The following is an 11,678-nucleotide window of genomic DNA, read 5'->3' as shown; positions in this document are numbered from 1 at the left end:
TCGGCTGCCTCTTCGTGGCCAGCCCGCGGCGGTTCTGAAATGTAAGCTGCGTTCTGACCAAACCACCCCTCCAGGTACCCAATGACTGAGGCAGGAAGCTCTGTAGAAATTCATTTTATTCGTAGACTATTTTCAAAAGAAGCAGTGATGTGCTGTTTTTCTAAAAATATGCCTTTATAGATTTATATATATGTATATTATAAAATCCATACATGTATTTACACGATTGCTACATAGAAAATTACAGCACTGTGGTATGTACATATCTATAGATACATTCTTTCCGCTCATCCCTGCTGTGCTTTTCCCGGGGGAGGGAGGAGATGATCCTTTGTAAAGCAGCTTGCGGGCTGGCTCGGCCCGGGGCGCCTCTGAGTTAGGGCCTCAGCAGGGACGGTGGAGTGGCTGCCGAGGAAGGAGCAGAAGCAGCAGGGTGCAGGATTCATCCTTCCGCAGGCCTGTGGCCAGTATCTGGAGACATCCACCCCGTGGTACCAACGCTGCCCTTGAGGTGGAGGTGGCTGACCGCAGACCCCTCTGGGGCCCTTCTGTGGCCTGGACTTGCTTGGCTGAGCCAAGAACTTGTCTATCTGAGGGGAGCAAGGGGGCTGTGGGAGGAGGATGAGACCCTTCCCGGCCCTGGCCCCATGAAGGGGAAAGGGCTGGACAGCTGAAGACTGCAGAGAGCCTGTAGAAGACTGGCTGGCCTGCCCCGCTGAGGGGGAAGGCCTGCACTGGAGGTGGCCCTGGAGAGAGAGCGGGGGCAGCCAGAGGGCAGGGCCCTTCTTCCTCCTGGGCTCAGGGGATGGCCTGAGCCAAACTCCGGGAAAGCCCAGTGTGGCTGAGCATGAGACTAGCCCCAGCCATCAGGCCCCGCAGGCTGGGTCTCCTGCCGGAAGAGGTGCTCTCGGCAGAGGTGCATGCACGTGGGTGAGGGGCCACCTCCTCCCTGTACTCCCTGGGCCAGTGGCTGGGGGAGGGGTGGAGGCTCAGGCCTGGGCCTGGTGCCCTGCAGGACTAGGCCCCCGAGGCTCTTCTTCAGGCATGCAGAGAAGGGCCTCCATTTCTTCTGTTCCCCATATTCCAAAACAGGAGGGCAGCGGTGCCTGCGGTTGGGCACGGGAGCCACTGAGGGGTGGTGAGGTGGGCTGCGATCTGTTGGGTCTGAGCCGCAAAGCCCGACCAAGGGGCCACTCTGGAGGCAGCCTGAGCCCTGCTCAACAGCAGATCCTGGGAAAGCCCAGGCTGGGCTTGGCCGGGTGGTGGGGGCAGGGCTCCTGCCTGTCCCTCTGTTGAGGGCAGCCTTCAGAGGCCAAGTGGGCCCTCCTAGACCACTTGGCCCCAGTGTGGGTGGGCAGTGCAGCCACTGAGCCCGGCCTGGGAGGGCCCTTGCCCACACCCCCTTTTCAGTCACTTCCAGTCCACCCATCCTCGCTGGCCTGACTCCTCCCAACTCAAATTTTCCTGAAGAATGAGAAGAGCCGTTTGCCTTCAGCGGTGCTGGGCTCGTCCCCGCGCCCCGCGCCGTGGGCCCTGGAGAGGGCAGCAGCAGGCCGGCTCCGTTCCTTCAGGTGTGTGTCCATCAGCTGCCGGTCAATGACCCTGTGCATGTCATCCTGCAGAGGGCAGAGCGGAGGGGGCTGAGCAGGGCCCTCACCTGGCGCTGGGGGCGGGGCGGGGGGGTGGTGGCAAATGTTGGAAAGAGGTGAGATGAGGACGAGGAATGAGATGAGTGAGCGGCTGCAGCCAGGGCTGCCCTGACCAAGAAAGCGGCAAGTGTAGACACGATGTGGGGACACACGCAAGCCACGCGACACCTCCATTCTCCTCAGGGCTTGAGCTGGCTTCTCGCTAGTGTTAGCCCCTCAGCTGACCCTGCAGATGGTCTGTCCTTATAGGCCAAGAGAACGGCGGCAGCTGATAATTCCCTGTCTCTCCACCCGGGCCACCGGCCCCACGCCAGTGCTCAGCCTCGCCTGTGACCGGCCCTCTCTGCCTTGCCTCCTGTGTCCCTTGGGGCTGGGTGGGTGCCTCTCGCATGGTACGCACCCTCCCCAGGCCCTAGGGCGACCTCAGCTTGCCAGCTCTCCAGCCCAATGGCCTGGCCTCAGGGGGCTTCTCCTGACCCTTTTTTCCCTTAGAATTCTCACCAGCCTAAGCTGCTGATGCCCAGGCACCACCGGCAGCCCCGCGTGGCAGGGACACAGGCTCCCTGGGTGCTACCCTTGCCCACCACCAGCCACGCGCTCAGCGCCCCACTGGTGAGGCTCCTATCTGTGGCAGAGACCACGGGCATCACCATCTTCAGGGCTTGTCTTGCTCCAACTTAGACCCATTTCCTTGGCTTCCTCACTGGGGTAGCACCTTTCTCCCTCCAATTTGTTGAGCTGCCTAGAAAATGGCCCCCTCACCCTGACTCCACCTTACAGAACAGCAGCTTCTACTCCACAGAGGGGCTTCTGGACAGAGCAGCTCTACTCTCTCTCCATTCTAGTTGCTAGATTCTGATTCTGTGGAAGATTCTATTCGACAAAGGCATTCTGCCACTCACAAAGTACGAAAACTACTGGTTAGAAATATCAGCAGCCCTGTCTAGTTAACATCAGTAGGAAACATAATGGGCATCTGTCTGATTCCTTCACCCTTGAACCTGGTGGGCTCTGGGATGTCCTGGGGAAGAGACACTGAGCCTGGGGCTAAACCCTGGAGTGGGCGAGTCAGCTGCTCATGTCCGAGCACAGGACAGTGGGGCACTCCCTGAAGGGGGGCGGATGAGCTCTGCGGCTCTGAGCCCCCAGGTGACAGGGCAGGAAGTGGGGGTGGCCGGGCCCCTCTCCCTGGCCAGCTTGTCCCTCACCTCCCACACTCGCACCCAAGCTCTCACTAGTAGGTGTCACTGGAGAGTCTTTGCAGGTTTCAGTGTGAAACAAGGGGACTTTCCTGACCACATTACCAGATGGTGGCACGTGTGGACCTCTTGCTCGCCCCCTTGCTCACGTCCCGCTCTCCTGCCTTCCTCTCCTCCCATCCCTGTCTGTCTTCATACTCCACTCCCTTCCTGCACCTCTCCTCCCCCTCTGCACAGAAACAGGAGACAGGGTGCCCACTTCCACGGCCCCAGTGTCGAACCCTCAGCACAGTGCCCTGCACTTGGGACATGCTCAATAGAACCTAGGTTGTTAAATGCAACGAGAGAAACATTAAAGGGTCCTTCAGAAAGAAACCCGTTCAAAGCTAATGTTTTTCCTAGCACATTGCAAACTGCATTTTTCATACTTTAAAATTTGTTAAGGTAATCCCAATAAAATACACCACTTTAGAACTTCATACACACACACGCATGAGCTGCTCACAATTCCATGCCTGCTGTTACTTCTGTGGGCAAAACAACTCATTTATGAGGAGATGGCACCAAGAAACCAGGGGTCAGCCAGTCAGTACTGGGCCACGTGCTGCCAGGCTCACTGGACACGATGGTGATGGGAGGATGGAGGCTGGGGCTCGATGGCATGGCACACTGCACAGAGATGATGCTGGGCTCCGGCACACACAACACGGTGGGCCACGAGGGAGGCGGCAGGGGCAGGACTGCGATGGCAGCTGGGGAGAGGGTGGGCAGGATGAGGGCTCAGTCTCACCTCAAAGGCAGGAGGGGTGTACAACTAAAGCTGTTGATACGGGAACTGAGAAAGGCCACTAGATCAGAAACCAAAGGAGCCAGATAGTAAAAAGCCCTGAGGAAGCAAACTGTAGCCGGGAGAGAAGAGAGAAGAACAGGGGCAGTAAGCCAGGGAATGGCCAGCTGACCAAGGGGCGGGAGGCTGAGGAGCCAGGGACCAGCTCTGTGGGGAGGGTGCTGGTGCTCCTGTGGCCAGCCCAGCAGGGCCCTTGGAAAAATAGTCACTGTGAACCTGCCCTCCACGGTGGGGCTCGCCTGGTAGAGCCGCAGGTGGCTCTTCATCTGTCTGCTTAGGATTTCTTTTGGGGAGAACCATGAATGGTTACACTCATATCCTGAAATGGTACCACCCTAACCTCACTAACAAAAAGCAAGTACAGCCCTGGCCCAGTGGGAAGCCATACTGGGCCTGGGATGGGGCAGGCTGACTGGACTCAGAAAACAGTGGTCCTAGAGATGGACACACTGACTCATTTTCCCCAGGCCTGTGCCAAGACAGTGCTCTTTGGAAAACGGAAGCTGGCCTTTGAGAGGGCAACAGCTGCCAGCAACCCAAGGGTTGCTGTACTACATCCAGCTGTGAATTTTCCTTCAGTCATACAGGAGTTCCTGGGCCCTCCATGTTAACAGCTGTTTCTTTCTAACTAATTTAAACAAAGCCGAGACGACTAGCTGAAGGAGGCCCCTGTTCAAGCCTGGAGATCACCACAGCCCCAGAAAGCACAGCCCGGGGTTCATCGCTCTCAAGAGCATCCTCAGGCATATTCCCCAGGGACTACGGGAGCACAAGCTCTGAATTTCACCAGGTGAAAACCGGGGTTACTGCTCACCCACGCACATGGGATCCTCCAGTAACAAACTCTCTTTCTTACAGTCTGCCTTCATTCAGAGACCCCTTCTGGAGCCTCGTCTTCTCTCACCCTGTGTCTCAGGGCTCTTGTTTACCTGCCAAGCCTCAAGCTGCTGTGAGAGGTTCAGCTTCTGCTGAATGGCATCCAGCAGCTGGCTGTTGAGAGACATCATGTCCATCTTGCACTTGGCGAGTTCCAGTTCCACAGCGTTCTTCCTGAAAACAGACAAGCCGGGGGAGCATCGTCACCTTGTGCCAGAGGCATCTTGTTTTGTACCCGGGGCACCTGGAGTCCACAGGATGAGGAAACAGGCTCTGACCCCAAACTCACAACAAATAGTAACTTTAACAGAAACTGTGATGTTACTTGTAGAGGGCTGGAAACTTGGCAACGTGCTTTCACATACATTTTCTCCACCATTATTGGTCATCCCCAACTCACAGATGAAGAACTGGTTAAAAGAGGATGATACTTAAATCAGGACTGGAACCCAGAGGGGATCAAAGGCCTCAAATAACTCTAAGGAGCTGCTAATCCTTCCCCCAAAAGGCCAGTCCCCATGGAAGGTGGGGTCCCTGTCCTTCTGGTTCTCTTCTTTTCACTAGCAATCCCCCCTTAAAGGATCTGTCCTAAAGATACACATGTGTACAAAAGTAGCCACACAGTGATCATCACAGCTTCGCTAATCACAGTAGCCAACAATTAGGGGACTGGTGGTAAATTATATGATGGAATACAGTCAGCAACAACCATGACGTTGAATATTTACTGACAGTGGGGAAATACTCATGATGTATTCCCAGGGGAGAAAAGCATCAGACCTCAGACAGGCTCTGACCCCAGAGTCACAACGGATAGTAACTCTAACAGTAACTATGCTGTTACTTCTAGAGGGCTGGAAAGTTTGCAGCTTTGCAAACGCTGGCCTTATGAAAAAAAGCATCAGACCTTGTCTCACATCTGATGATACTAGCTTTGCAGAAAAACTGCCTGTATTTGCAAGTCATACACAAAAACTTCTACTTGGTTGTTTGTGGATGCTGATGATTGATGGGTAACCGCTCCTACACACTTTCGCATTTTGTATTTTTCACATTTTGATGTGTTTCACATGTTACTTTGCATTTCCCCCAAATTCCTAAATCACAGTTCTTCAATGCAAAAGAAAATTAACTTTTTTGGGGGCGGGGGAATGGGAGTACAAAGTGCGAGAGACTAACTGGGCAGCCTCTGCGAGGAAGAACTGGTTGTCCAGCTGCCAAAATGAACATCACTTAGCCTTTGTCTTCATCAACTGCTACCTTTCGCATCTGAAACGGCAAAACTAACAAAAGTGTCCTCTCGCACAAGGCCAGCGGCCAGTGCGCACGGCCCAAGGACCGCTGGAGGACCCGCCTGCACAGGCCGCCCCGCTCGGGCCTCTGGAACGCCGACCGCACCAGTGAAGCGCAGCCGGTAAGCGGCGCAGTTGGGAGTAAAGCGCTAGGGCCACCGACTGGCACTTCCTCTCTGGCCTCAAATCCACCGAACAATTAGTCACCTCCTCTGGCACACCGCCTGGGCCCAGAACGGCGCTCCGCCCCCCCACAGAAGCCGCTCTACACAGCTCGCCACGCGCGGTCCGCTCGCCCGCCCTGCAGCTGCGGGGACAGGCGCCGAGCCTGCCCAACGAGCGCCGGCGTCTCACACGCCGCAAGGCCGCCCCCCGTCACGCCCGCTGCCACTGGCTGGCGGCGAACAGCGGAAATCCTCGCGCGGAGCCAGTTGCCATGGACGCCCAGCCAGCCACCCCGCGTCAGAGCGTCCGAGCAAACCCCTGGCGCCCCGCGCGCCACAGCTTCACGAGCTTCCGGGCATCTCCCGGCAGGTGGCGCCACGAGCAGCCTGAGGACCCCGGAATGTGCTGACTAATGCCACCGGGCGGAGGGGCGGAGGTCCAGCAGCAGCGGCGACGGCCGCTCGGCTGGGAGGGGGTCCCCTTCCTTCCGGGAGCCCCTGAAGCAGGGCCCACCTTGCCGACCTCCTATCCCGGCCTCGGACTGCACCCTCGGGAACGGTTGCTCACTAGGGACTCCTGGTGCTTGTCATTCATGAGAAAGCCCAGCCCAGGGAAGCAAAGCTGCAGAAGACGCTGATCAATACAAGGAATATTTCAAAGGGCTAGAATTTTAAATGAAACCACTAGTAGCTGACTGCTTTTTGTTTTTGTAAGGCAGACTGTAGCCCCAGATTTTTGTTTTTAGTGAGGGCCTTTCACTTGCAAGGACATAAAATTGTTACTTAACTTTTCTGAAACTCGTCTATTGTATAGGATAAGGAACACTTTAAGGTTCTGGCAGCCCAGTGAAGGCAGGAAAGTTATTTTTCTTGGGGGTTCCTACCCCTGAGTACACATTAGAATCACGGGGTGGGGGCGGGGTGACATTTTTAAGAAGTAGCCCCAAACCCTGAGATTCAGACTGAATTGTTCTGGAGAAGGCCCTGGCATCTGGGGAGTTCCCCAGATGATTCTAAAGTGCAGCCAGGAAGGAGAATCAGAGATGATGTATATGAAACCATCTCGTAAAACTCTTAAGGTCCTATACAAATGTGGTGTGGCTCCCCCACATTTAAATGATTCCTTAGGTCTGTTGTCTCAATTCTTGTACACCAAGAAGTTCATTTCTAAGGGATAGAAAAAGAACTATCCTCCTGGAGTGATGTGACACCCTCCCTAAGGGCCAGCACTTTCTATAAGGTCCAGGAAGGACAGGGGCCTCACTGCAGAGTTCTCCCCACCCAGGGAGGATAATTTGCAAATCAGCTTGGTCAGACTCCAGGAGGTTAACTGGGCTTCCTTTGACAGTAGGTAACGGTATGCATTTCCAAGTTTCATGGAGATTTGGTGGCCTCCTCTGTCACCCGGGTGTCAGAGCCGGGTTCCACTTATTTTAAGGGAGGAGGACTAGACAACATGTTTCTTCTTCTCTCCTGCCCCCTGGCACTTTCTCTGGTTGTACTCTCACCTCCCATGCTGACGACAGAATATGGTCAGAGCCTGACATTCAGGTCTCTTCTGGTTGTATAGCTGAGAGAAGGTGACCAACCAGTGTCTACTTCTAACTGCATTCTGCTTTTTATTCCCAATGGGCTTCCACAATTAGCATCTTCATTTTACTCCCTAATTGTATGACACAATTTCACCTTTTGTTCTTCATAAAAATATGCTCCCACTCCAAGATATCACACTGCTATTCAAGTATTCACTAATTAAATCCACTAGGAATCCAGTGGCAAAGATACATAGGTTTGTGAGCCTCACTGAGTGTAATTCCTAAATGAACTGGAAATTGACAGACAACCTGATATGAGGTTCTTGATCACACAGAAAAAGGGACCCAAAGGTAAAACTAAGAAATGGAGAGGACGAAAATGAGAAAGCAGAAAGGGGGATAAATGTGTGTGGAAGTGAGAAGGGGGAAGGTATGGGGAATTTTAAAGTCAGAAATTAAAATGTGTCATATTTAAAAAGGCATATAGTGGGGCCGGCCCGGTGGCGCAAGCGGTTAAGTGCGTGCGCTCCGCTGCAGTGGCCCAGGGTTCGCCGGTTCGGATCCCAGGCGCGCATCAACGCACCGCTTGGCAAGCCATTCTGTGGCGGCGTCCCATATAAAGTGGAGGAAGATGGGCACAGATGTTAGCCCAGGGCCAGTCTTCCTCGGGAAAAAAAAGTAGGAGGATTGGCAGATGTTAGCAGAGGGCTGATCTCCTCACAAAAATAAATAAAAATAAAAAGGCATATAGTATCTATTTACAAATTATTTCAAATGGGCTCCTTTTAGCTTCTCGAAAAGCAGCCACAGGGTAAGGGGAAAGGATGTGGCGACAGGAGTCAGAGACCTGAGGTGCGGGCCAGAGATCACCACGGGGGAAGTATCTCAGCTTTCTCATCTGTAAAATTGGGATTAAAATTTTTTACTTTTTGCTGTGGCTGGGAGGATTAAAGGATGATAGTGCTTTGTAAACAGTAAAGAGATACACAAGTGTTGTTATTAATGTGTTGTAAATCGCCCCAAAAGCAGACACGTTTTTAGTACCTTTTATCTCCTCACACTCAGTTGAATAGGGTAAATTGAGTGTATGATAAATAATTTACAGGGGGGTGGGGAATATATAAACATGTTGTACTTCCAAATTTTTTGAATGTAAGAGAATGCATTTATGCATTTCTTCTCTGCTAAAGAAAACCCAAGACATTATTTAAAAATGACCCAGTTTACTGGAAATACAGGGGACAGAGAAAAAATGTTAAATGACACTCTGGGGATGCAATCAAACTCAGAATGTAGAAAAACTATGAGACAAACGATCCAGTTTCTTCCATAAATAAACACAATATGACAAAAAAAGATGGAGGGGGAAGTGTTAGAGACTTTTGGGATATATCACCTAAATGGAATATGCAGACTTCGGAGTCTGATTCTCATCAATTATAAAAAGACATTTATGGGACAACTGGGGAAATTTGAACACTGGATACTAGATGATATTAAGAAATTATTTAAGTTTTTCAAGTGTGATAGCTGTACTGTGGTTGTGTGTTTCACAAGAGTCTTTTTCCGGTTGAGATCTATGTTGAAGTGTTTATGGATGAGATGACATGATGCCTTGTGATGTACTTCACACAGTCCAGTGGGGAGGTGGAGGAAGGGGTGGGGACAGAGATGAAACAACACTGGCCATATGTTGATTAATGTTGAAGGTGGGAGACAGGTAGGTAGGGATTCATCCTATGTTTTCTACTTTTGTGTATGCTTGAAAATGTCCATAATAAAAAGTAACAAAACAACCTAAAAAAAACACAGTTGAGGTAGATATATATAATGAAATTGAAAAGCTTTGTAAGATATAAGCAGAAGAAAAAACAAGACACGTACAGCATCATCCCACTGATGTTTGAAAAAAACCCACAACAACTATATCACATATGCATCTGCATAGGAAAAAGATTTGCAAAAAATACACACCCAACTTCCAACAATAGTGTCTCTCTGGGGAGAAGAATGGGACTGGGGGTGAAGGTGGGCAGCAGGGAAACTCACTTTCACTTTTGTATTCTTCTGTATAATTTAACTAAAATTGAGCATATATTCATGTTACTTGTTTTTTTTTATTATTTATTTATTTATTTGGGAGGAAGATCAGCCCTGAGCTAACATCCGTGCCAATCCTCCTCTTTTTGTCGATGAAGACTGGCCCTGGGCTAACATCCGTGCCCATCTTCCTCCACTTTATATGGGACGCCGCCACAGCATGGCCTGACAAGCGGTGCATCGGTGCACACTCGGGATCCGAAACCGGTCCGCCAGCAGCAGAGCGCGCGCACTTAACCACTACACCACGGGGCCAGCCCCTCATGTTACTTGTAACGAAAGTAAAATTAAACAAGCTATGCCCACTCACTTTGCAATGGCCTTGTCCCGGTCCCTGATGGCCTTCTGAAGCTGTTCCTTTGGTTCCTTGTCCTCAGATGTCACTCTGAGTTGATCTCTCTCCTCCTTCAGTGCAGTCATCTCCACACTCAGCAGTGTCACCTAACAGGAGACCAAAGGGATGAATGTGATGATATACCATTGCTGCTGGCCTAGTGTGTTTCCCTCCAACAGGGAGAAAGGAATAAGACGACCCAGGCAGGGGCAGGCTGTGCAGTGCAGGTTGGTAGCTTCCCGCTGCCCCTGCTCTGAGGGAGGCCCATCTCTCCTGGAGAACGGCTGCCACATACTAGGCTGGAGCTCAGTGGCCAGGGGGCTCGGGTGGAATTCAGCCCTGGACTGCAGCTATGGGGCCAGATCCCCTTTGTATGCACCACACCACACCACCTCCTCCATTTCAAGGCACTCCCAGGGAAATAATGAATGAAGACCACCATTACTCAGGGCTCTGAAACACATTTTTGGGGGTAGGGACTCAAGTTTTGTTTCTAGCCATCTTCCACTCAACATGGAACACTGCTATCCACAGGTCCCAAAGCCTGGGACCTGGCTCCCATTTCTGTGACAGCACTCAATGCAGCCTGGCCCTTCCATCTTCTTCATTCAGCTCCCCAGGTCAAACCTACATGGAATTTAGACACCTAAATGATGTTACCACCTTTCACTTCGAACCTGTTACCTTTTCTGTGGTCCATCCCTCAGTGAATGGCACCACAGCCCATATTTACTCGGAGTCATCCTTCGGTGGTGAGGTGCCCCTCCTAGTGGTTCCTTTGGTGACCACAGCTTACCTCACCCACTGTATAGTAACCCCCTGTACACCTTGAGCTCTGAGATGGCAGGAAGCATGTCCTAGCCATCTGCGCATCTTAGAGCCTGACTGCGTAAGATGCTTAATCCCAAAACACTTGTGCAGTGGACAGTTGTCATTTTTGGCTAGTCATCATCTAAAGCCCCTTCCTATTTTGGGGGCATTCCTGGTTGCATGAGTCTTGGTGGGAGACAGGGCATGCCCTCCCACTAAAGAAGCCAAAAGGGGAGAGACATATCCTTTCGTAGGCACCTGGGCATGGGCATGTGACTCAGACTTGCTAGTCACACCTCCTACCTGGGACTGCAGCTCTTGAGGGTACAGCAAAGCCACAGGCCAGTGGGAAATTATTATACCAACAGCAGATTGTTTCTGCTGCCTCACTTCCCGTGGCTCCCCCATGTTTTGGAGCTCAGCTGTCTGGCCTTCCTGTTGATTCTTTAAGCTATAAATTTAATACCAATACATTCTCTTTCTGCTTAAGTTAAGCAGAGCGAGTTTCTGTTGTTTGCAACCAGAGACTCTTCCTGGTAGAGCTTTCAATAAATATTTGTTGAATGAATGGAAGGGTGGGAGGACTGAGCTCTCACAGTCGATAGGATCAGACTGGAGTCAGGATACCTGACCTGCCCTCTTGTTAAATATTACATACTTTGACATATTTCCAAGGGAGGATCCATCCATACAGGTCTGTCCCTCCCATAAGGGGACAGACGTCACCTTTCAACATACTCCTCTGCTCTTCCTTCAAGTCCCAAGTCTAATCATCTTCAGACAAAATGAAACTGAGCAAAGGCCCCAGGACTAAGGCTGAAGATCAAGTTTCCCAAGAGACACTTTGGACTCCCCAGACTGAGAGAGCAGAG

At 51.7% G+C, this 11,678-nt stretch overlaps 1 protein-coding gene across 5 annotated transcripts in view; it reads right to left on the bottom strand.

Moving 5' to 3' along the window:
• Positions 1-101: 101 nt before the first annotated feature.
• The window catches only part of BICDL1 (BICD family like cargo adaptor 1), a 93,395-nt gene continuing 81,818 nt past the window's right edge, over positions 102-11,678 (bottom strand). For 3 of the 5 annotated variants that reach the window (XM_058531545.1, XM_058531542.1, XM_058531544.1), the window contains 3 exons: positions 9,973-10,103; positions 4,625-4,745; positions 1,623-3,171 (listed from right to left, as the gene is read on the bottom strand). In XM_058531545.1, the coding sequence (XP_058387528.1) occupies positions 2,950-3,171; positions 4,625-4,745; positions 9,973-10,103 (474 nt within the window). In that variant the 3' untranslated portion in view covers positions 1,623-2,949. The other 2 variants (XM_058531543.1, XM_058531546.1) reach the window with 1 other exon arrangement.

Source organism: Diceros bicornis, chromosome 35 (genome assembly GCF_020826845.1).
Source record: "Diceros bicornis minor isolate mBicDic1 chromosome 35, mDicBic1.mat.cur, whole genome shotgun sequence".
Taxonomy (NCBI): Eukaryota; Metazoa; Chordata; class Mammalia; order Perissodactyla; family Rhinocerotidae; genus Diceros; species Diceros bicornis.
The sequence above is the reverse complement of the archived record's forward strand: the minus strand, read 5'-3'. Positions and strand labels throughout refer to the sequence as shown.